This window comes from Papio anubis, chromosome 1, assembly GCF_008728515.1.
Source record: "Papio anubis isolate 15944 chromosome 1, Panubis1.0, whole genome shotgun sequence".
Taxonomy (NCBI): Eukaryota; Metazoa; Chordata; class Mammalia; order Primates; family Cercopithecidae; genus Papio; species Papio anubis.
In genome coordinates, this window is record NC_044976.1 from 209,725,303 (window position 1) to 209,752,154 (window position 26,852).

Genomic DNA, 26,852 nt, shown 5'->3' on the forward strand with positions numbered 1-26,852 from the left:
TTTTAATGTAACTGCCCAGGTGTGCAGATTTTCAGTTGGGGATTCATGCATCGGCATTATATTCCTTCGAAAGGAATGCTGGGTATGACTCTTGACTCCATTGGCATCCAGTCGCACAGTGACATGCACCTCCTGAAGGTTTCTATGCTTTACTGAGTTTCAAATAAAGATTGGGGATGATCGTTCTAGGCATTTCTGCCAAGCTATGTTTTTTTCCTTCTTCCTTCTTACATCTTCCCAGCAGATTAAAACAGTAATAGAAACAAATAAAAATTAAGGCAGTCCTGAAAATAAAAATGGGCCTTTTGTATCCACCACAGATTGTAGATGCGGAGGAGGAAAAGAAGGCTCCTTCCCTTCGTAATGTCTGTCCATTGCTCTTTTCTTTGCAGTTCCTCTCCTCATTATTATTTAGAGGCTTATGCTTGTAGTACCATTTGCAGCAGGTACTTTTGCTTATGCCAGTGTTTATTTGGCTTTTGCTTTCTCAGGCATTTCTGCCTTTGTGGATTTCTGGAGCCAATAAAGCAAATGTGTGAGTGATAGCTCCTTTCTTAAGGTTATCTATTATGACTTTTCTCTGGAGGTTCAGCAATGACTTTTGTTTTTCACATCACACACTTCTTCAGTTGTCTGCTATATGCAGGACACTCTGGCATGATACAATAATGTCTAAGACAAGATCTCTGCTATTAGGCTCTTCAGAATCTTCTTGGAGGAACCGAACACATACTTTCATACAATAGAAGGAATAGCTGGAGTGTATCAGATGACTTTTATTAATGTTAAAGGGTGGAATCCAGAGGTAGGGAAAGTCATGAGCATTGGTAGTTATGAAGTGTTTTAGAGATTACTTAGACTGGAGCTTGAAATTGCTATTTTGTTGGAAACAGCAGTTTGTCCACATTTAGAGCTACACTTTCCAGTTTCCCTCTCGTTCCGGGTGGCCATAGGAAACTGATCCGGTCAGTGAGACATAAGTAGAACTCTCCTAAAAATTTACGATTCATTGGCATTGCGCATTTCTTCTTGTTGCTTTCCTCTTTCCTCCTTTGTTTTGCCTGGAATGTGAGAGTGATGGCTGGTACAGTAGGAGCAATTGTTCCATGTGAGGAAAAGGAAAAGGCATATGAAGACCACTTAAAAATTTTGGGCCCTAACTTCTTTCAGCCCATGAATCAATGTCGACCTACCTTAGCTTTGTTCAAGTCCTATCTACTCAGATATTCTTTTACTTACTGCTGAAAACAATTTTTTAACTGACTCAAATGTGTTTAACACTTTGGCCCTATTGTCATGTGGGTAATTGTCAGGATCTCATTCGTATTTCAAATAATCTTCATCACTATATTCTAACTAGATGCCCACATCACTCTCTAATGTGAGCCAATCTTTTAAGCTGGGGAGAGGATTGAGTTAGATATCAGGAATGAATGACATTTCCTCCCCCCATCTAGACCTGTGTTTTTCATTTTGCTTCCTAATAAGCTCAAAGATATTGGAATTCCATTTTTATTTCTCTTTAATTCCACTAGAATACACATGATAGCCTCTATAAAACACTTTCCCTTCCCCAGCTGCCCACTCTTGGAATTCTTCGTCCATCTACACAACTTTTCCTCAACTTTATATTGTTTTGTCTTTTAACACCTAAAGACAAACACAAACTTAGCTGGGTAGGAAGAGGGAAATATTTCTATTATTAGATGAGGGGTTATAAAAGAAAGGCAGAAAAAGTTTCTAAGTTGTAATCTATCTTCTAGCTTCAGAGTCCCTGAAATTTTTAAGGACCTTTTCTGAGTCCTTAGAAATGTAAAAACTAATAGACAATGTAATGAGTGAGTTCTGTGAACATAAGGATCACCAGTGACACAGCTTCTGGCCGGGCTAGAGTATGAACCAAGTGCTTTATATCTGGCAGGCATATGGTCAGAGGAAGTACGTGATTTGATGGTTTTTGTTAATCTTAACTCACTGGGATGTACTCTCAGGAACTGGTCAACCTTTTCTTTCCTGTTATTTGGATGTCGGCCTTCCTGAATTTGTCTAAATTTCTTGGCTTTTTCTCTTCTTTCCCTTTTTGATCTATTTTTGGGAAATTCTCACATTTATTTCCCGAATCTTCTGTTGGGTTTTTCTGTTACCCTGTTTTTTGTTTGAAGAAACGTTTTGTCTAATTAGGAGGGTGTTGCAAGAATTGCAGGCAATAGTCGGGAATGTCTGAGAATGGGGTGATAGGGGTGGAGGTGGTGAGGTGAAGTCATATTCTGGATGTGTTTGGAATGTGAAGCCTGCACGATTCATGATATGTTGGATGTGGAAGGTGAGGGGAAGAGAGGAATTACTTACAGTTCCTCTGAACACCAAGCAGATGGAGGCTCCGTCATGTAAGACAGAAGAATACGTGTAGTGTGCTGCCTGTTAGACACCCAAGTGGTGATGCTGAGAAGGCTGTTGGTTCTGTAAGTGAGGAATTCAGGAAGGAGGTCGGAAGCTGGAGATGAAAGTGCTGGAGTATTTCAAGGCCACCATGAGAGTGGGTGAGACCACCAAGGTGGTGAGTATAGATAGAAAGGGTGGTGGTAGTCAGCCCTAGGACATTCCAAAAATGAGAGGTTAGGGAGAGAAAGAGCCAGTAGGGGAGACTGAGGAATGGGGAACATAACAAGGAGGAGAAAGGGGAAGAGAGCGTGGTATCCTGGAAGCTAGGATAAATGTTTAGCACGTGTATCAGAAGGAAGGAATTTATAACTGTCACATGCTGCCAAGGGTTGAGAAATGTGCATTTGGATTTCACAAGATCTAAAACACTGGTGACTCAGTAATCAGAGTAAAGACTTGATGAGTGGGATTAGGAAGTGATGGGCAGAGAAGAATGTGGGGACAACAAGTATTGACGACACTTTGTAGGAGTTGGAGGAGTTTTACTGCTTTATTTTTTTTCCAGTTTTTTTGTTTTTTGTTTTTCCCCCTCTGGTTTCTAACATCCCTTGTAGAGGCTTCCCATAGATGATTTGATCCTTGGCTGTCCTTGCTTAAGTTTAAAAGGTGATGAGAAGTGCTGAGTCCTCATGTTGGGCTCTTGGACTTTGAGTTCAGTGTAGCATTTTCGGTGTGTGTTTTTTGTCGGGCATTCACCAACGTCTTTATCTTTTGGTCTTTTTTCCTGGGATGGAGAGATTTCCTGGAGACTTCCCATTTCTGGCTTGGGGAGTAAAGGCCTGTCTGGAAGTGTTCTGGACCCTAAGTTGGGGGAAGAGGGCTGAATGGAGGTATGGAGACTTTTGTATTCAACATGCAGGACTCCACATGGTCCCTGTGTATTCAGCAAAGCAACCTATCCTACAATTGTGCTTGCTGTATCTTTGTCCAGAGATTTAGATTTAATTTCTCAAGAAAATCAAGCTGGTGAAGTTGGGAAGGACTTTTTCAGAATGAGCATGGAACTGACTGACTGGCAGCATTCACCCAGTGCTCCTTGTTTCTGGTATTCTTCACTTTACCCTCAGCTGGACAAGTACCTGCTGCCAGTTCCTTCGCCTTCAGGGTTGGTGCTCAGTTTCCTCAATGAAAGTTATGGCTTTATCATTTTAAGGTCTACGAAACAAGGACAGCTGGCTTCCACATTTTGTTGCTGTCATCTCCTCTTCTTTCTTCCAGTCCTTATGGGTTTACTTTTTTAAATATGTTTTTACTATAGCTTTAGTGAAACTTCAGGAGAGAACAAAATCAAATGCATGTACTTACTGTGCCATCTTAATCAGAGATGCTTCCCAGCAGTATGTACTAATACATATCACAGTGCAAATCGAATGAAGCAATCTGAATGTTAGGTGATGCTTTTAAGATTTAGACCATCTATTTCGTAGTCATTCACTTTCAAACTCTATCACTTTGAGGATCTTTTACATCTGACAAGGCCGTTCTTTCTCTCATTTGCACAAACTCTACCTTGTGCTTTTATCATGGTGTAATTGTTGTGTAGTTATTTGTCAATGCGTCTTTCTACTTCATTATACTGTGAGCTCTTCTAGATGGGGGAGTGTGTATAACTCCAGATTCCCAAAATGTTTTGTAGGACATTTACCAAAGCGAAAACAAATATTGTCAGATACGTTTCAATTACTTACCCCCAAAATGTAAAAGTTTCTATTTCACTGAAATGTACAGTGAGACAAAAATTAACTGCTTATATGTCCTATTCTTCCTGATTTTAAAGTCTAAATGACATGCTCCCTGCAGTTCCTCAGAGAGATCTCTTACAAAATGTAGTTTCCTGGTAGCTAGAGTAAGATGACAAACCTGACTCTTTTAAATGAGAGGATGCTTCTGATCTCTGCTACATGAGACGGGTGTCTGCTCAAAGATCTTTGCTTCTCAGCAGCTTGCAAAGCTAACTTCATCAAAGCTTTTCCTGTGGCTTCTGCATTTTAAGTAGGGTAAAGATGCTTTCTTCAAGCCCTTATACTCTTTCTTCCTCTGCCAGTGAAAAGAGGGCATGAACCGTAAATGTGGGCTGATTTGTACTCATTTTGTGTTTAAGCTTCTGCTGACTCTACTTCTCTTTCCATATACTTTAACCCAAATTAGTGTTAATGGCTCCCCTCTGGTTAGTTGTTTAGTCTCCTCTGTTACTATCAGTAAAACTGAAACTGTCATTTTTCTTTTTGCTGAGAATGTTTTCAACCTGGTTCATCTGAAACCTCTCAATCTAAGATACTAATTTGGAGAGATATTTTAAAAAAGTTTCCATTATAGGATTGTGATATGGGTCATAATAATAACCACAACAACCGACATTTTCTGAGTGTTTGCTTTGTGCATGGCACTGCATTTTATTTTTATTATTTAATCTCCTGCAAGAACCCTGTAGGGAAGGTGCTCTTCTTATTAGGTCCATTTGCAGATGAAGAGCCCAAGACACTCCGGGTTATACAGATAGTAAGTTGTATGGTCACCGTGCCCCATTGCCTTCCAGTGCCATCAGATGGCAATGTAACATGACATATTATTATCTTTGTGTTCTGTATTTTTGAGTTATGATGTCAGCTAGAGTGAAGTTAGTTATTTATGAAAGGATAATCAGAGTGATCTCACAGAATGGTCAGTTTGTCCAGTAAAATTAAAGGCAGAGTTGATTTTCAGGAATTGCTAACCTCAGCCTATTTTAGCCTTTCAACATTCACGGAAGATGTTTTTCCAAGTCTTTTGTATACTGAGTTCTTCTAGATATAGAAAGGATACAACAGACCAGGCGCAGTGGCTCACGCCTGTAATCCCAGCACTTTGGGAGGCCGAGGCGGGCGAATCACAAGGTCAGGAGATTGAGACCACGGTGAAACCTCGTCTCTACTAAAAATACAAAAAAAATTAGCCGGGCGCGGAGGCGGGCGCCTGTAGTCCCAGCTACTCAGGAGGCTGAGGCAGGAGAATGGCATGAACCTGGGAGGCGGAGCTTGCAGTGAGCCGAGATCGCGCCACTGCACTCTAGCCTGGGGGACAGAGCGAGACTCCATCTCAAAAAAAAAAGAAAAAAAAAAAGAAAGGATACAACAGTGAATGAAGCGTGACCATATAATTGTGGAGGGAAGGGTCTGTCCATATTGTCTCACACATCTCTGTATATCTGCAGATCATATCTCATATGATCTCTATTTATAGAAATGATGAGGTTTAGCTGATTTGATAGGTTATGCCTAAACCAGAAGCCAGCCTTCCTGACTAGTGCACTTTTTCTTTCCACTGAATCATGCTGCTTCTCCATGTCTTTTGTCAACCTAGAGCCTAATAAGAGAATAAAAACATCCGCATTAATAAAATTAACACAAGGTAGAGACCCATAGAGCAGCACAAGTTGGAGCTTGAAGTCCAAGGAACAGAGAGCCATGGGTTAGCAATGTGTTGTGATGGGCAGCCCCTCAGATGGTCCCTGGAGATCCCCACCTTCTGAGACTCGTGGTCCTGTGATATTCCCTACCCCTTATATGTGGGCTAGACTCATGACTCACACTGAATAGAACAGAACAGAACAGGGGTGATGGGATGTCACTTCCAAAATAAGGCTATAAAGAGAAGGAGGCTCTGTCTTGTATGCCCTTTCTGTCTCACTCTAAGGGAAGCCAGCTACCGTGAGAGTTGCCCTATGGAGAAGTCCATCTGGCAAGAAACTGAGTCAGACTTCCAGCCAACCAGTAGTGAGATGCCGAGGCCCTCAGCCTGAGGAACTGAATCCTGCCAACAGCCTGTGAGTAAGGCTGGAAACAGATCTTCCTGCAGAGCCTTCAGATGAGACCGTAGCCCCCGCCAACACCATGATTGCAGTCTTATGGGAGACCTTAAGGCAAAGTCCCCTAGCTGAGCTGCACCTGGGTTTGTGACCCACAGAAAGTATGAGATAATCCATGTGTGCTCTTTAAGCCCCTAAGCTTTGGTGTAACTTGCCATGCAGAAATTAATAACACGCTTGGTAATAAACACTGTGAGATTTTCTAGTTTGGGACATCTTTACCACCAGTTTAGCAGATCACACAGGAAAGATTGAAGTAGGTGACTGCAGTGGCTGGGATAAGTGTTCATGGCTGATGGAAGGAAGGGGCCGTCATGTGCAGCCCTGAGAGACTGCTCCAGTCCTGTCTCATCCAACAGATCCCTGCTTTTAAAAAATATCAGTGTAAGGCAGGTACTAACACTGTTCCATAGCTAAAGTGTTGCATTCAACAAGAGTAATCCTATCATATTGAATTATACAAATAGGTTGGGCACCGTGGCTCATGCCTGTAATCTCAGCACTTTGGAAGCCTGAGGTGCGAGGATCACTTGAGGCCAGGACTTCAAGACCAGCCTGGGCAACACAGCAAGACCTTTGTCTCTACAAAAAAATTAAAACATAGAAATATTATCTGGGCATGGTAGCATGTGCCTGTTGTCCCAACCACATGGAGAAGCTGAGGTGAGAAGACTGCTTGAACCCAGGAGTCTGAGACTGCAGTGAGCTATGATCATACCACTGCACCCTAGCCTGAGTGACAGAGTGAGAGCCTGTCACTCTGTCTCTCTCTAAAAAAAAAGGGATTACACAAATAAAGTGAACTACTTAATCTGGCTACTCAAAATATGTGAAAGATCAACAAATTTGTCTAATAATGTTTCGTTGAAGTGCTTTGTTTTAAATGAGTTCCTTTTAAGGCACACTCTTAAAATATGCCCTTTCCCTTCTGTGCAGTTCTTTGAAAGTGTAGAGACAGGATTCGTTTTATCATGTAAACATTCATACAGATAGATTACTTTGCTCTCTAGCCTGTGGGTAATTCAACATTTGTAGTAAGTTAGAATAAGAAGCATGTACCACATTTCTGGTGCTGACAAAGGCAGCCACGGAGGAGAACACGTTAATAGCAAAGACCAAGTGTCCAGCGATAGACACCTGCCTGCGCACAGACAAGAGTGGGACTGTTTCTTATGTTGCATCTATAATGCTTGGTTGTTTTGAATTGCTTTTTCTTTTATTTTTTTAATGTAATGCAGTCATCAATCAAAACCTTAAACTCGAAAGAAAACAGATTTCTTTTTCTGTTTGGACATTTTGAGACATTTTAAATATCTTAGGTTAAATTGACTATTTGACTTCCAAAATAGACCATTTCATTTTTTGTTTTTTAACAGCATGGTTTAACAACAATGACATTGGATCTTAGCGAGTTCATACGGGTGGAGTTCATGACTAGAAGAGCTATTGTGATCTTAACTTTTAACTATTGAACGCAAATGTTTAGTCCGGAACCTAGTTTTAATCTAGCACCTAGTTTTAATCTAATTTCTGAACCAGTGTGCCTACAGGTAATATACACCTTAAAATTAATCACACCCATTAATCCAAGGCTTTCTGAATTATCTTTCTACTATATAATTACTTATTTTCTCTACATGATAAGCATATGCTATAAACAAAAGTTATCCCACTTGATAAAGTCTCAGAGAAGTTTAGTGTCTTGACCAAAGACACACAGCTAATTGGTATGAAAGCCTGAAAGATTACTATGCTCTTCTACTCTCTATCTAGACATTGGCATTTGATAAAATCGTAGACAAGAATTGCTATCTATTTTGGCCTGGAGTGATGTCTGTTTGTTTGTTTGTTTGTTGAGACAGAGTCTGGCTCTGTCACCCAGGCTGGAGTACAGAGGCACTATCTTGGCTCACTGCACCCTCCACCTCCCGTGTTCAAGTGATTCTCCTGCCTTAGCCTCCCAAGTAGCTGGGACTACAGGCACACACCACCATGCCTGGCTAATTTTTGTATTGTTAGTAGAGACAGGGTTTCACCATGTTGGCCAGGCTGGTCTTTCCTGACCTCAGGTGATCCGCCTGCCTTGGCCTTCCAGAGTGATGGGATTACAGGCATGAGCCACTACGTCCAGCTGGAGTGATTAGTAACACGTGGTGGTTTGTAGGTTGTTTAAAGGAAGTGGGAAATATCTCCATTGTTTTAATCCTGGAAAGTTAGCATATTTGACAAATAAGTGAATAATCTTTTAATGTACAAAAAGGGTCAGTGGCTCCTCTCAACACCTTTCTCCTTGAATCCACTCACATACAAACAGAACAGATGCTTCCTGGTTAAACGTAGTTGTATTATTTATATATATGTATATATTTTTTATTATACTTTATGTTCTAGGGTACATGTGCACAGTGTGCAGGTTTGTTACATATGTATCATATGTATACATGTGCCATGTTGGTGTGCTGCACCCATTAACTCGTCATTTACATTAGGTATATCTTCCAGTGCTATCCCTCCCCCCTCCCCCCACCCCACAACAGGCCCCGATGTGTGATGTTCCCCTTCCTGTGTCCACGTGTTCTCATTGTTCAATTCCCACCTATGAGTGAGAACATAAGGTGTTTGGTTTTCTGTTCATGCGATAGTTTGCTGAGAATGATGGTTTCCAGCTTCTTCTATGTCCCTGCAAAGGGCACGAACTCATCCTTTTTTATGGCTGCATAATATTCCCTGGTGTATATGTGCCACATTTTCTTAATCCAGTCTGTCATTGATGGACATTTGGGTTGGTTCCAAGTCTTTGCTATTGTGAATAGTGCCGCAATAAACATACGTGTCCATGTGTCTTTATAGCAGCATGATTTATAATCCTTTGGTTATATACCCAGTAATGGGATGGCTGGGTCAAATGGTATTTCTAGTTCTAGATCCTTGAGGAATCACGACACTGTCTTCCACAACGGTTGAAATAGTTTACAGTCCCACCAACAGTATAAAACTTCCTATTTCTCCGCATCCTCTCCAGCACCTGTTGTTTCCTGACTTTGTAATGATCACCATTCTAACTGGTGTGAGATGGTATCTCATTGAGGTTTTGATTTGCATTTCTCTGATGGTTAGTGACGATGAGCATTTTTTCAAGTGTCTGTTGGCTGCAGTATTTATATATATTTTTAAGAAAGTGATTAAAACTGCATTGTAGACCTGCAGGGGTTGGGTGGGTGTGGGGATTGTAATGAGTCCCAGACAAGGATAGGTGTTACTCTTAAAGCAGCGAGGAGGAAATGAGTGTGAGATATCTGACCTCTAATCTGAAGTATAATCACATTAACACCTTGCTGAGTATTAGAGGATAAAGTAATCTGAACTCAACATTTATCACTGAATATTCTTTTAAATTTTGGATTTATCTGAAATCTAGTCTTCTGCTTAATCATTTAAATGCTAATAAATAAGACAGAGTGTAATGAACAAGCCCCGGTAGTTCTATACCAGGCTCTCTCGTTTCATTCCAATGGTTTGTCATTCAGGTAAAGGTTCCATCCCTCAGTAGATACAGTTGGAATGGGTTTTTTGTTTGTTTTTTTTGGTTTGTTTTTTGTTTGTTTGTTTGTTTGTTTTTGGATACACGAGGAAGCTAAAACACAAATAGAAAAAAGTCAACACAAGTACATGTATGTTTATTGCGGCACTATTCACAATAGCAAAGACTTAGAACCAACCCAAATGTCCATCAGTGACAGACTGGATTAAGAAAATGTGGCACATATACACCATGGAATACTATGCAGCCATAAAAAAGGATGAGTTCGTGTCCTTTGCAGGGACATGGAAGAAGCTGGAAACCATTATTCTCAGCAAGATTTTCTTAGATAACAAGGCTTACTTGAGTAGGAAAGATGTTCTAATAGTTGAATTTATGTGAAAAGTTGACATGTGGAAGTAACATGAAGCAACTACGTGTCAGACCCTTTTACTTCTTATTGCCTCTGAGCCCCACGAAAACCCCAAACCAAAACTTGGCTAATATTTTCCATTATTTCCTTGCCCCTGCCCCATAAAGGAACTAAAACTTTAAAAAGTAACTTACTTGAAGTAATGCAGCAGCAAATAAAAGTTTAAATTTCAACTTAGTTTAGTTTGATTCCATGTTCTATGTTTGTTCCACATCAGGAAACTGTATCTTGTAAAAATAATATTCCCTAGCCAGGTGTGGTGATGGGCGCCTGTAGTCCCAGCTACTCGGGAGGCCGAGGCAGGAGAATGGCATGAACCCGGGAGGCGGAGCTTGTAGTGAGCCGAGATCGCGCCACTGCACTCCAGCCTGGGCGAGAGAGCCAGACTCCATCTCAAAAAACAAATGATAACAATAATAATAATAATATTCCCTTTGGAGGAACTATCACCTTGATATAATTTCAATACCCAGGTTCTTTTCTCCCAAACAAGCCTGAAATTTTGGACTTGGAACCAAGAAATTTCTGAGAAGTTTTTTCTTTGAATCTTGTTGCCACCTAAATAAATAAATACATAAATAAGTAAATAGGTAAGTACATAAGTAAATAAGCAAAAAAATAAAAATAAAAAATGCATTCAGTCATTCTTAGCATGATCTAGAACTCTGATCGTGGCATTCTCTGTGCATTACCAGTTGTCTGCAGACTTTCAAGGCTGGGCTATTCAGCACATTCCCACCCAAATAGCTCCAACTTCAAACCATTATTACTCAAGTAACTGTTAACCCTTCTAGTAAACTAGTGTAATCCCTGATGTAGAGGAAACACCTCACATTTGTTGAATACATTTGGGAATGCTTATCTTATTTCCTTGATTTTAGAATTTCATCCATTGAAAATGTACCATTGACCAAATCACAGATTTTAAGGAAGGGAGCATTGGAAGACACTACTAAACATCTACTAATATAGACATTTTGATCTAAGTCCTGATTTCTGAAATGTTAGCATGTGCTTTTTAAATTGAGGAGGAAGTATGGCACTTCGATAATTTTAATCTTTCCCAAATTACTTCTTTTACCTTTATTTCCTATCTAGAATTTCGATCACTGCATCCATTCATCTGTCAGTATGTAATCTTTCTTTCTTTTTGGCCACAGAAGCATGATTAGACTTTGCCCTGAAAACTGCTCATTCCCATTTGAACTGTGTTAACTTCTCTCATGTCCAACTAGGGGGAAATTATGTGGCGAAACAGTAACAGTGTTGCTTTCCAGTGAGATTTTCTGTGGATGAGTAAAAAAATGAGATTTCATGAGTTAGGACCCTTTGAGAACTTGTTTAGGAGCACATAACATGTATTAAGATATTCGTTATTAAGAATGTTCTTTTGATTTCATGTATATGACATTGCATGAGATGCCTTTCTTAATATTCTTTCAATCTCATGTATATGACTTTGCATGAGACAGAAAGATGAGAAACCTCATGATATTCACAAGTAAAGTTTTATGTGGGGAAAACTTGTGGGAATAATAGTATGGTTTAAAATGATGGATAAAGTCAAAGGACAATTGTGTAGTTTATGAGCTTTGAATTGATCATGAACAATTTTATTGTGTTTCTTTGCCTTGTTCTGGGGATGAAATCTGACACCAAGTTGACCCCTCGCATTTCCTTTGTAGTTTTCTTATCATGTAGAGAATTACTGGATTATTAGCTAGCTAATGAATTCCGAAATCAGAAACCTTTGGATTCACTGCAAGATTTTCTTGAAGAGCTAGGCTCTGCACAAATCGAAAGAAGATAATTCCATACATAAATTTACTGTTTTTACTTGGGTTTTATGCATTTCGTTACATATTATCACAGCAAAATTATTAGATAATCCCTTTTAATTAATTTTTGAAATATGGTCAAAGGTAGTTGGACTTTGCCTTTACGACTTTGAAACATTAAAGTTCATGATGTGTTTGCCTTATATGGTCTAAAGAATAAGATCTGTCAGAGACTCTTAGATATGTATTTCAGATCTGATTTTTTTTTTTTGGAAATTGAGATAGTGGATTATTATTAGGATAGAAGTATCATATTCTACTTGGTACAATATTTTTTTGGTGAATCTGGGCTCTGTTCCCAGCTCCAAATCCAAATGCTAAATTACCTAGTTTAGTTTTCTCATCCATCCTATACTTCCATTTCCCACTTGTCTTTTTAAATTCTTTCTTGGGGTTTTGCCAGAGTCAACTAGAAAATGTCTCATGTGAAACTTTGAGAGAAGAGACATTGTAAAATGCCTCTGTTATCGAAATAAATATATCCAGTTTGTGATTATTCACTTGCTGATTTTTGTCCCGGAAATTTTTAACTCCCCAAGAGCTTCACTGGCTACTTGGCACAAATTCTATCAAGGCAAATTCACCTTGTTTCTACCAAATATCCATGTAGAAAATGCAGAATGATTTGTATTAACCTATGCCTAAACCAAATAATAACGCATGCCTACTCCAAAATACAGTACAAATTTCCCCAGGCAACAAATGCATAAAGAAAATATTGCTGTTTTGTCTGTGATCTATCTTGCTTCTTCCTTGTATAACCATGGGTAGTATATATTTTAAGGATGGATTTTTAAGGTAGGATCTGTGCTAATATCACTACCAATATAAAAGAGTCATCCTTTGATTATAATATTTTGAGGAATTCTAACAGGAAATGCACCCATCGTTTTTACACTAAGTCCATCCGTTTAATGATTAGATTTCACCTTTGTCAAATGTTCTAGATAAACTGGCAAATTTAAACGTATATTGGTATAAAACTGGGATGTAGCACTCACCGGAGTGATTTGCTTACTTTGCTGGTATGAAGCAGATTTTTCAAATTCATTCAGTTGGGCTTGAAAAACAGACCTCACAGTTTCTCTCTGACCTTTGCCTGGGCCATTTTCATGGGATTTAGTATTTGTGGAGCAAGTGAAAGCTTTAACACTTGACACCTGGCCCAGTGAAATTCCTGCTGCAGGCTTTGCAGTGGGGGCAAGGGGAAACGTTGAAGTTAAAGCCCCTACTTCCTCTGGCTGCTGGCCCATGAGCCTGCTGCCTGAGATGGTCAAACATCTTTGCACAGGTGGCTTATAGCAATTTATATTCTTCTTTTTTTTTTTCCACAGCTGTTGTGAACTTGGATAATTCTGTGGTTGACCTGGAGACCCTTCAAGCTCTCTATGAGAATGTGAGTAATAGAAGGAATTTTATGTGTGAGTATATAATGTGTACACAGTACATATCTATGTGCACCTATAGGCTCTTTGCTTTAAGGTCCTCTAAAGACATTTGATCTGAGTGTAGTGAATTTGCCTAAGTAGGCGTTTGTTGCAATACTTTCTAGGAACATATCAAACAAATGTGTGGTTTGAAAAATTGTGAATAAAATCATGTTGCCTATAAGGTAATTCATGATTTTTTTTAATTAAATAATAATCGGTACTGATGTGGGGGCTAATTTGAGCCAAGCATTGTTTTGTGCACTACGCACACAGACACACGCACACAGACACACACTCTCACTCACACACACTTAAAATTTTAAAATATTTAATTGAAAAAGATTGAAGACATTCCAGGTGTATGTGTTGAATATATTCTTGCTGATTTGATATACACATTGATTACCACAATCAGATTAACACATCCATCACCACCCATGCTTATATATAAGATCTCTACAAGTTACTCATCTTATAACTGAAAGTTTGTACCTTTTGACCAATATCTCCCTATTTTCCCTACCTCCCACCCCTGGGCAACCACCATTATGCTCTCTGTTTCTATGAGTTCAAGTTTTTTAGATTCCTTATTTGTCTTTCTGTGTCTAGCTTATTTATTTTATTGCCCTCCAGGTTCATCCATGATGTTGCAAATGGCAGGATTGCTTTCTTTTTTTATGGCTGAATAATATTCCACTGTGTACATGTACCACATTTTCTTTATCCATTCATCTGTTGATGGACACTTTGATTGGTTTTATATCTTGTCTCTTATGAGTAGTGCTGCAGTGAACATGAAAGTACAGATATCTCTTCAACATGCTTTTCATTTCCTTTGGATGGATACCCAGAAGTAGAATTGCTGGATCATATGGTAGTTCTGTCTTTAATATTTTCAGCAACACCTACACTGCTTTCTCTAATGGCTGTACCAATTTACATTCCTACCAACAGTGTTCCAGGGCTCCGTTTTCTCCACATCTTCACCAACACCTGCTATCTCTCTGCTAGTAGCCATGCCAACAGATGTGAAGTCATAGCTCACTGTGGTTTTGGTTTGCATTTCTCTGATGAACGGTGATCAGATGCTATTATTATCACCCCTGTTTTACATGAGGAAAGTTGGAGTGGTTAGATGACTTACTTAGGGTCACATAGCTAGTGATGTAGTATAGCTAGGATTTAGTTCATTCTGCCTCTGTTTCTCTATACTGCTACGGTTTATTTCACTAAGTGGCAGGACATTTAGCTTTTCTTTTATGTAGTACTTTTTGTTTTCTACAAAGGTGGTAGCAAAAGGGAGTAAGGTATTGGAGGAGAATAACCATAGCACAATACATTTAGTGCCATTGGGAAGTGCGATATGAGATGTCTTTAGCTAGAACATGACATTAAATAATATTGATTCAAGTCGTAATAAAGCAGGTTGTTTTCAGTGCTTTTGATTGTATGTAGGATAAAGTCTCAGTATGGTCCCATTTTGGGTCTAATATCTTTGAGTGCTTTTTTTTTTTTTAACTTTATTTCCATTTTTGCCTTTGATCTGCCTGGTATTTAAACCTCTGCTCTTTGGGGCATGGCCTTAGTTGGTCCTTGACTTTTCTGTCTCAAGTCAAATAATTCGTGGCTCTGGGGAGACCCATGTGGTAGGCAGAATGCAGACTCTGTTCCTAGATTACTCCCTTGAGGACTGTGTGTTCAACCTGCTCATCCACTCTTGAGTTTGGTTCTTTTTAAACATATGTTATACGGTGGTCTCACCTGTGAGATTGAGACCGATGTAAGACAAAACATTTCTCATGGTGCATTGTACAGAATCTGTGGGCTGAGTGTAGAATTGGTACCGATTAAGCATGGTGAACATAAGCATTCTTATGTGGAACTGAGGGTGGGGCGTAAACAGTCAGTGTATAGTATACCAGCTGGCTCTGGTTAAACGTGTGGTTTTTTAAAATTTTTATTGCTGCTGTTCTTAAACTTTAATGTTCATCGTGTCAAGAGAATAATTATTTTGTGAGAGTGTGATTCACAATTATTAGTTTAGGTAGTACCAGGTTAGCCCTCTGCAGTACAGGACTTGAAGAATCCATTACGAACAATAACAGGTCATTGTATATACTTTATATGCCAATAATACATATATGCAAATTCCTGATTAATATCTATTTAAAAATGAGTCCTGGGAAGGCAAAAATAGTTGTTTTATCCACAGCAGTATCTCCAGAACCTAGAATTAAGTAGTATTTGGCACAGTTCTTCCCTAAATGTCCTGTATATCAGGGGTCCCCAACCCCTAGGCCAAGGATCAGTACCATCCTGTGGCCTGTTAGGAACTGGGCCACACAGCGGAAGGTGAGCCACTGGTGAGCAAGGGTTACTGACTGAGCTTCACCTCCTGTTGGATCTGTGGTGGCATTCGCTTATCATAGGAGCTAGGAGTGCAAATCCTGCTGTGAACTGCACATGCACGGGATCTAGGTTGCATGCTCTTTATGAGAATCTAATGCCTGATGATCTGAGGTGGAACAATTTCATCACCAAACCATCCCCCCAACCCCAGGTCTGTGGAAAAGTTGTTGTCCAGAAAACTGGTCCCTGGTGCCAAAAAGGTTAGGGACCGCTGCGGTCTATGTAAGACATTGTAGAAATCTTATAGTGCTCCTTTCTTCCTTTCCTGGGAATTTCCCACTTTTTGCTTTATATTATCTTTATATATGCATATGTCTTATCTTCTCACTTAACTACAAATTCCTTATTAGTTGAAATTTTTTTTTTTGAGACAGAGTCTCACTCTGTCACCCAAGTTGGAGTGCAGTGGCACGATCTTGGCTCACTGCAACCTCTGCCTCCCAGGTTCAAGTTCTCCTACCCCAGCTTCCAGAATAGCTGGGATTACAGGCGCCCACCACAACACCTGGCTAATTTTTGTATTTTTAGGAGCGACTGGATTTCACCATGTTGGCTCGGCTGGTCTCAAACTCCTGACCTCAAGTGATCCAGCCTCCTCAACCTTACTGAGTGCTGGGATGACAGGGGTGAGCCACCGCACATGACCTGAATTTTTATATTCCATATTGAACATAATGGTTTGTATAACATATTCATAATAATTACCACTTAATTAAACAACGACCTGAGAATAGCAATGTTTTCCTCTTGGTATTATTTTATAATTGAAAGAAATGAAAATGTTATTATTTACAGTTCAAATGCTCTGCTTTTTAAAAACATAGTATAAAAGGAAACCTAGCTTTCTTAAAAATAAGGCAGTTTCAGAAATATTTCTGCAGAGACTCAGAAGTGATACGTTTACCATGGATAGAGCTAACCATTGCTATCCCAGCAAGAATCTGATCAGGTTATGTGTAATTTTTCCAACAATGGTTTAAATTCAAACAGTGACATTCTATTTTAGGGCAAACTGAGTAGATTTGTTTCCTTCTTGTTGATGTAATTTCAGACATGATTGCCCCAGGAGCCCCTTGAATTGCTAAGGAAGCTCTTTCCGTTTCCCATATTACTTTGAATCTTTTGAGTGTCCGCTGGACTGAAAAGAAACTTGAGCTTCCTTTTCTCAGTTTATGCTACATAATGCATACCGTGATGAACCCAAGATGGACCTAAGATTACAGAACTAGTGTAGTTTATTTTTTGGTGCACAAAGCAGAACAAGTTTTTCCATGTTTTCAGTTGCTAACAGACTGCATGTTTATGCATGACTAATGGGAATAAGGCAGCGTGCTGTATGAGGGCACATCTGTGGCGTACCTTGGCTGAAGGCCTGCCTACTTCCTGCAGACTCTCCCCATACTTTATAGCTATGTAATAGCTCGATTAAAACAGGCCACGATTTCATTTCCACATGACATGAGTATGTGTTTACATGTTCTGTCCCTCCTCTATCACCCCAAATCACACAAGGGTATACCAGAAGTTGTAGTTTCAACTGCGTGAAACCAATATGGTTGCTATTACTAAGGGGACTGGGATTCAGACTACCTCTTTTCATTCATATTGTATCAGGTAAGGGAAGTCTAGGAACCAAGTGTAACTATAATAGAAGTTTTATATGCTTTCTGTGCTATTTCATCCCATTAAATGACTGTTGAATGAATGAGCCATTTGAAATGGGAGCTCAGGACGGTAGAATGTTTAGGCAACATGGGATGCCACCTTCTTTTCCATGCGTTCTCCTGGATTCCCAACTCACAAATATAGGAACATTAAGCCATCTGATTTGTGTTTACCATTGTTTCCTCATTTGTCACTACCATTTTCTCTTTATCTAAAAAATTCTGTGACAATCTCTGTACCCTCCTCTGATGTTCCAGTCAAAGAGCTCTTCTCACTTTGTACTAGTTTCTTTCTCCCATCCCTCCTTTCTTATAGCATGCTCAGATGCCCATCAAACTGAAATGAAAACAAAAGAAAGAGACATGTATAACTTACCTCCTTTTACTCATTATTTCTTTCATTGAAAAATATTTCCAGAAAGCTAACTCTCATGCAGTTTGCTAAGATCAGTGCTAGGTAGTATATTAGGCACATGCATTTTTGGAATGGTTTTTTCTCTTGGATGTTGCTTTTTATCACTATGAAATATTCTTCTTCACTTTGGTAATACTCTTTGTCTTGAAGTTTGTTTTAACTATATTTAAATAGCTATTCTATTCTTTTGATACTTACTGTTTGCATGTTTTTTTTTTCTAGTTCTATCTGTGTGCTTTCAACTTTCCTGTGTCTTTGTGTTTGAATTGCATCTCTCATAGACAGCATGCTTTTGGGTCTGTGTTTTTTATTCATTGTAATAATCTTTCTTGGAGCATTTAGACTGTCAACATTTATTGTAATTATTGTTATAGTTGGATTTAGGTCTGTCATTTTTTGTCCCTCTAATTCTTCTTTTCTACCTTATTATTTACATGGGATTTTTTTGCTTTGTTTTAAATTTTATTTCTATTGCTTTTTTTTAGCTGCATCTCTTTGTGTTATGTATTTTCAGTTGTTCTAAGAATCACAATGTATATTCCTAACCTTTTATACTCTACTTAGATGGAATTTTCATATAAAATATAGAAACCTTCACTCCATATATAGCTTTTTGCTGCCTCTCCTGCTCCATTTAATGATTTTGTTGTGATGTGAGTAGCATCTGTATGTGATTATATTTTAAATAATTAAACATTTAAATATAGATTTTTTTTTACATTTAGCTACATTTCCCCCATTTCTGAAGCTCTTCCTTTGTTAAGACCAAGTTTCCCTCCAGTATCATTTTATATCCTTTTTCTTCAGCCTAAGGAAGTATCTGTAATATATTTTGAAAACACATCTTTTCAGTGATGAATTTTCTTGATTTTCTTTCATCTTAGAATTTTTTTTATCTCACCTTCATTTTTTTGAAGAACGTTTTAAAATTGGATATAGAAGTCTGGATTGACAGTTTTTTTCTTTCAGCATAATAAAGATATCCCAATTACCTCTGATCTACCTTGTCTCTGATGATAGGTCTGCCATCGTTGTTACTTTGTATTAATATATAAATTGTCATTTTTCCCCCTCTACGGCCTTTAGGGTTTTCTTTTTATTGGGTTTTAATCAGTTTTATTATAATATAAGTAGGCATGGCTTTCTTGTATTCTGATTGAGTTTGATGGACTTACTGATTATAATTATGATTTTTCACCACATTTGAGAGTTTTTCCATCTTTCGTCCTTCAACCTGAAAATATTCTTTTGTACTCTGTTCTCCCGGTTTCTCTCCTCTCTGGTTTACTAATGACATACATGTTACATCTTGAGTACTTTTTCTCAAGTCCCTGAGATTCTGTTCATTAGATTTTCCATCATTTTTTTCTTTCTGTTTATCATATTGTGTACTTTCACTGATTGTTTCTTTTGCCATCTTTATTCTTTTATTCAACCTCTTAAATGAAAATATTTTATTTCTAATGTCATAATTTTCACTTCTAGAATTTTCATTAATAGTTCTTTTTTGAGATTCTTTATCTTTGTTAACATTGATAATTTTTATTACAAATTGAATAATTATGTTGTTTTTTTTTTTAATTTATTTATTATTATTATACTTTAAGTTGTAGGGTACATGTGCATAACGTGCAGGTTTGTTACATATGTATACTTGTGCCATGTTGGTCTGCTGCACCCATCAACTCGTCATTTATATCAGGTATAACTCCCAATGCAATCCCTCCCCCCTCCCCCCTCCCCATGATAGACCCCGGTGTGTGATGTTCCCCTTCCTGAGTCCAAGTGATCTCATTGTTCAGTTCCCACCTATGAGTGAGAACATGCGGTGTTTGGTTTTCTGTTCTTGTGATAGTTTGCTAAGAATGATGGTTTCCAGCTGCATCCATGTCCCTACAAAGGACGCAAACTCATCCTTTTTTATGGCTGCATAGTATTCCATGGTGTATATGTGCCACATTTTCTTAATCCAATCTGTCACTGATGGACATTTGGGTTGATTCCAAGTCTTTGCTATTGTGAATAGTGCTGCAATAAACATACGTGTGCATGTGTCTTTATAGCAGCCTAATTTATAATCCTTTGGGTATATCCCCAGTAATGGGATGGCTGGGTCATATGGTACATCTAGTTCTAGATCCTTGAGGAATCGCCATACTGTTTTCCATAATGGTTGAACTAGTTTACAATCCCACCAACAGTGTAAAAGTGTTCCTATTTCTCCACATCCTCTCCAGCACCTGTTGTTTCCTGACTTTTTAATGATCGCCATTCTAACTGGTGTGAGATGGTATCTCATTGTGGTTTTGATTTGCATTTCTCTTTTTCATTCATTCTTATTTTTGTTCATATCATGGAGCATAGTTATAATAGCAGCTTTTCTAAAGATGTTGTCTGACAATATGAACACCTGGGTCATCTTGAGGTTGGTATCTGTTGATTGTATTTTCCTTTGAGATTTAGTCAGATTTTCCTCATTTTGGCACATTGGATAATTTTGTATCTTTGGCAACATAGTCTGTGTAACTGTATTTAATCATTTCTTTTCATTTAACATTTAAATGAGCTTATTTCTCTCTCTAATACAAGATACACAATCTAGGTTTTGTTGAGAAAGAAACTCATTCATTTTTGAAAGCATGCGTTTCCCAGTATTGTGTTTTTCAAACTGGGTTCAGTGAAACACTATTGTTTTTGTAGTCTATTGTAAAAAACATGTTGCATAATCAAACAGGTGAAAAATAAGTTAATCAAATAAGTTAAAGTTAAAAATAAAATGGCAGAGCCATAGTGTATGTCTAATAAAGTGGTAGTTTCCAAGTGGAGGACATTTTAAACTATATTCAATTAAATTATTAATCTAGTGAAAACAATAGTATGACATGGTTTGGAAAATGCTACTACAGTGCAGTCAAAATAAATCCAGACTTGCAGAAACTTAGCTATTGTATAATGCCAAGGAATGTGTCTATTGTATATTTTTAATTTAACATAGTTACTGTTTTACTTATTACCAAATAATTGCATGCATATCCCTTTTATGTATTTCTTCCACTTATACTTCTTCGTATAAGAATTATTACATGAAAAGGTCGTCTTAATAGTGTAGCATAATTATTGTAATAGGATAGAAACCATTATAAGATCAGCATAATTGTTTTAAAGTCATTAGTTATACAATTAGTTATACAGTTTTCTAGAATAGATAGGCTTGTAAGGTTTTTTGTTTTTTGGTTTTTTTGTTTTTTTCTTTTTTCGTTTTTTTGTTTTGTTTTTTGAGATGAAATCTTGCTCTGTAACCCAGGCTGGAGTGCAGTGACGCAGTCTCGGCTCACTGCAACCTCCACCTCCCAGGTTCAAGTGATTCTCCTGACTCAACCTCCTGAGTAGCTGGGATTACAGGCACATACCACCATGCCCAGCTAATTTTTGTATTTTTAGTAGAGATGGTGTTTCACTATGTTGGCCAGGCTGGTCTCGGACTCCTGACCTCATGATCCACCCTCATTAGCTTCCCAAAGTGCTGGAATTACAGGCGTGAGCCACCGCACATGACTGCTTATAGTTTTTTTCTTTTTTTTTTTAATCCATTTTAATTTTAGATTCAAGGGATACATGACAGGTTTGTTACAAGGGCATATTGAGTGGGGCTGAGGTTTGGGCTTCTGTTAATCTCGTAACCCAGAAGCTGAACATAGTATCCAACAGGAAGTTTTTTAGCCCTTGTTCCTCTCCCTCCCTCCTTTTGGAGTCCCCAGTTTCTACCCATCTTTCTGTGAACCCAAGATTTAGCTCCTACTTGTAAGTGAGAACAGGTGATATTAGATTTTCTGTTTCTGCATATGGAATAACACTCTCTAGCTGCATCCATGTTTCTGCAAAGGACATGACTTCATTCTTTTTATGGTGTTGTGGCATTCCATGGGGTATTTGTACCACGTTTTCTTTATCCAGTCCACTGTTGATGGACATCTAGGTTTATTCCATGTCTTTGCTGTTGCAAATAGTGCTGTGATGAACATATGAGTGCCTGTGTCTTTTTGGTAGAATGATTTATTTTCCTTTGAATATATACCCACTAATGGCATTGCTGGATTGAATGGCATTTCTATTTTTAGTTCATTGGGAAATCTCCAAACTGCTCTCCACAGTGGCTGGACTAGTTTGCATTCCCACCAACAGTGTATAAGCATTTCCTTGTCTTCACAACCTCTGTGACACCTGTTATTTTTTGATATTTTAGTAATAGCCATTCTCACTGGTGGGAGACGGCATCTCATTGTGGTTTTGATTTATATCTCTCTGGTGTTTAGTCATGCTGAGCACTTTTTCTTATGTTTGTTTGCTGCTTGTTATCATCTTTTGAGAAATGTCTGTTCTTGTCCTTTGCCACTTTTTAATGAGGTTGTTTCCTCTTTTTCTTGTTGATTCATTTAAATCCCTTATAGATTCTGGATATTAGTCCTTTGTCAGATGCATAGTTTGCAGATATTTTCTCCCATTCTGTAGATTATCTGTTTATTCTTGTCAAGAGTTTCTTCTGTTGTGCAGAAGCTCCTTGGTTTAATTGTCTCATTTCTCTATTTTTGGTTTTGTTGCATTTGTTTTTAGGGTTTCATCATAAATTGTTTACCTAGACCCATGTCTAAAAGAGTATTTCCTAGCTTTTCTTCCAGAGTTTTTATACTTTGAGGTCTTACTTTTAAGTTTTTAATCCATCTTGAGTTAATTTTTATATATGGTGAGGGTTAGTGGTCCAGTTTCATTTTTCTGCATATGGTTAGCCAGTTTTCACAACACCATTGATTGAATAGGGAGTCCTTCTCCATTGTTTATTTCTGCTGACTTTGTCAAAGATGAGTTGGTTGTAAGTGTGCAGCTTTATTTCAAGGGTCTCTATTCTGATCCATTTGTCTGTGTGTCTATTTTTGTACCATGCTGTTTTGGTAACTGTAGCCTTGTAGTATAGTTAGAAGCCCAGTAATATGATGCCTCTGGCTTTGTTCTTTTTACTTAGGATTGTCTTGGCTATTTGGGCTTTTTTTTTGTTTCATGTGAATTTTAGAAGTTTTTACTAATTCTGTGAAAAATTATGTTAGTAATTTGGTAGGAATACCATTGAATCAGTAGATTGCTTTGGGCAGTGTGGACATTTTAATGATATTCTTCCAACCCATGAGCATACAATGCTTTTCAATTTGTGTCATCTATGATTTCTTTCAGTGTTTCATAGTTCTCCTCATACAGATCTTTCACCTTCTTGGTATTCCTAGGTATTTTATTTATTTGTTTATTTATTTATTGTGGCTATTAGGTACATGTTTAGTTTTTAAATATTCTGTGTTAAAGGGAAAAAAATCAATGTGAGGGAAAGGATGTTGCCCAGGATGGTGGGCACAATTTTAAATATGGTTGTTATTTGAAAGATGACATTTGAACTAAGAATTGCGGGATATGAGGAAGAGAAGCCATGTGTAAATCTAAGAGACCATATCATGCCTGAAGTGTGAGCAAGAAAATCTAAGAGATCATATCATGCCTGAAGTGTGAGCAAGTCTGATATATTCAGGGAACAGCTGGAAGCCCACACAGCTGAAATGGTGCAAGGGAGGGGAACATTGTAGAAGTTACTTAGAGATAAATTGGTGGGGACTAGCCCCTCTAGGGACTTGTAGAACTTTGTAAGACTTAAACTTTTTCTCTGAGTAAAATGGGAAGTTAGCACAGAGTTTTGGCTAGAGGATTCATGTTTTAAAGCTTGTCCAACTTGCCTTATTTTGTTGTTGTCATTCTGGGTTTTTTTGTTTCAGGCTGAAACCATGGTTTTTAGTTTCGTGTGTAGTGATAAGTAGAAAAGAGGGATGAGGAAGGGGCTTTACTGGCCCAACCAGAAACAGAAACTAAGAACCCATGACTGTATTCTCTCCCTTGGACACCCCTGTAAGAAGCTCCGACAACTAGGAATAGACTATGAGAAGCAAGGTGGAGTGTCAGAGACCTTTCAGAGTTAAGAGATGATAGTGGCTTGGACCTCATTGTACACAGTGTAGCTGCTGAGAAGTGGTCAGACTCTGGAACTATTTTGAAGAATATGCCAGTAGAATTTGCCAGTGGGCTGGGTATGGACTGTGAGAGAAAACAAGAAATTGAGAGTGATCCCATAATTTTTGGCCTGAACAATAGGAAGGGATTGCCATTAGCTGATAAGTGGATGCGGCTTGGTAGAAGATGGGGAAATGAAAATTCTGTGGTTATGTTAGGTTTGAGTGGTCTGCTCCTTCATAATGGATATGCAGACACAGGAGTCTAGCAGTCTCAAGGCAGAAAGTGGAGAGTACGGCTGTGAGTGTTAGAAAGTCTAACAGTATGGGTTCAATTGGTACTTAAACCACAGACTAATATAAGCAGAAGCGTTTAATATAATGAATGATTAACCTATGATGGAAGAGTACAGGAATGTAGTGATAACTTTAACAGCACCCTAGGGATGAGTAAGCATACCCAAGTTTGGATAAGCTTGGAAGGGGGTCCCCTTTCTAAGGCTGGGATGCAGATCTCATTGGAGGAGGTGTGGTCACAGCCCACTGGTTTGCCTGGGCCATAGCTGGTCACGTCTCTGGGCAAGCAGGAAACACCCTTCTGGGGGCAGGTGAGCTCCAGCTAGTGGGCAGACATGCAGGAGTTAGGATGCTACAGTGAACGTGAAGCCCAGAGTGTACAGTATCCATGTAGGGAGGGCCCAGGAGACAAACCTCAGGGCACAAGCGAACCTTGGCTGGTACAGGTGCACAGTACATGGTCTCTGCATTGGGGGCAAACTGGTCTCTGAATCTCGGTCAGGACTGCAAGGTTGCCAAAGGGTGCTGCACTCTGGGTGTGCTGCTGGGGTGTGGCAGAGCACCCCCACATGTCATTATACGCCCACCCAATTGTGCTGCAGAAAAGGCAAACTGCATACCAGAGACAGGAAGAGGAACCCGCTTCCTCCAGCAGTGCCCCTCCATCGCCTCCTACTGGCAAAGCATAACATCGTATTCGCTATTAACGGGGAGCTGCTGAGCCCAGTCCGTTATCTCGGATTCAGTTCTAGAAGGTAAACTGAGGGATGAGAGGCAGTAACTGGCACAGATGGTAGGGAGGGTTGAGGTTTTAGGAGGTATTGTCTCATCTGGCATGACAGTTGCATGTGTTTGTGACTTCATATGGTAGGTGTCATGCTCATATGAAAGCGTCTCTAGAAACAAAAAGTGATATGCACGTGCTTAGACTTGGCTTGAGTCCTCTTTGGAAATCTTTCCAACTTTATCATGTTGGTATAAGGGTAATTATTAATTTCAGGTCTGACACAGTGTTTGAAAGATAGCTGAATAGTCTTAATTTTGCCTTAATAGTTTAATAATAACATTTGAGGCTACATGTGAATTTTATCTAGAAAAAATAAACATATTTAAACTCAATTTTTAAATTAAATATATGAGTAATAATCTTATTTGGCATTCCATTTCTTATCCTTGAAGAAAAAAATATTGCTAACCTAAATCCTTTCCCATAAATACAACACACTTTCTTTTTGCCAGATGCTTAAATGTCATTGGTCTGTTTTAAAGTAGTTCTATTTGATCTCTGTGAAACAGATGGAAGTATTTGTTATACAAACCTTATTTAGAATGTAATCTTTTTTTCTCTCCTGATTGCATATGTTTGGCAGTGAGCTTTCTCTTCTAGATGTGAATGAATCTTGGGCAGCCTCCAAATCTAAACACACCCTAATTTCAAAAACCACAATCCTGAGGACTCAATTCCTGTTTACTGAGGAATTAAAACCTAGTGAAACCACATAGTTACTAAATGCAGTACAACCTAGTGAGTTTTTAAAAACAAAAGTCATTATAGTTTATTTAGGGTTATTGACTATCATTAAGTTCAGAGAGTAACTGTCTTTTCCTAAGCAGTATATAATATTTACAGTTGGTTAAATATATCTATTGCTTCTGAATCTTGAAATATACTCCTTATATGGCAAAGTGAGCTTGTGAGGTGGATGGGAAGCAGTAGACTGCGCTGTGGGGAATGAGGGAGCAGAAGAGGAAAATTACTCATTTTTTTAAGTGTGTTAAATGACTAACTTCAATTCAAAAATGTGTCTGTTAAAATATTCATATATAACTATCAGTTGAATTGTGTTTTTCTGAAAATCAATTTTTTTCTTTCTTTTATATTTAAGAAACAAATAAAAAGTCTTAAGTATTAAAACCAAACCAAACCCTGGACATGAATACTATTAGAAGTTCAACTGAAGAAAAAAAAATGAAAAAAAGATAGGAAGGGAAAAATTTCAACGCCCCTTTGGAATGAAACAGTTCTAATCCAATTAGAAGGAAGAAAAAAAAAAAGCAGGTAAAGTAGAAAGAATTAGAGATCTACATTTACACTTCTCAGGATTGGATTTCACAGGCATACTTTATAGTTTTAGCAATCTTTGCTTAAAGATTACTAGGGTAGTAGTTGATATACCATAAACTTTAATCTGGAAGAAGGATATCATGCATGCCACATGATACAGCATCCTCAAAAGTGTATACCGTATTACATTAGTGAAAATGAATTGGATTAACTATTCTGTGTTCCCATAACTTCCTAGAGGAATTTAATTGATTCATGTTTTAGGCAACATTTAATCATCAGTTTCTTCAAACGAAAATGAGAGGAGTATTGACTTTCTCCACATAGCCATTTTAAAACCATACTCTCATATTTCATTGTTTTATTGAGTTGGTTCATGGAATCCCTGCAAGTATGCTCATTTTCAGACATAAACGTGCTTAAGGTGAATTTCAGAATTAAAAAAAAAAGAAAA

General features: G+C 38.3%; 1 protein-coding gene across 2 annotated transcripts in view; it reads left to right on the forward strand.

Moving 5' to 3' along the window:
• Positions 1-26,852, forward strand: part of FMN2 (formin 2) — a 393,694-nt gene that overhangs the window by 193,496 nt on the left and 173,346 nt on the right. For both annotated transcript variants that reach the window (XM_031659811.1, XM_031659814.1), the window contains one exon: positions 13,412-13,473. In XM_031659811.1, the coding sequence (XP_031515671.1) occupies positions 13,412-13,473 (62 nt within the window). The remainder of the gene's footprint in view (positions 1-13,411; positions 13,474-26,852) is intronic.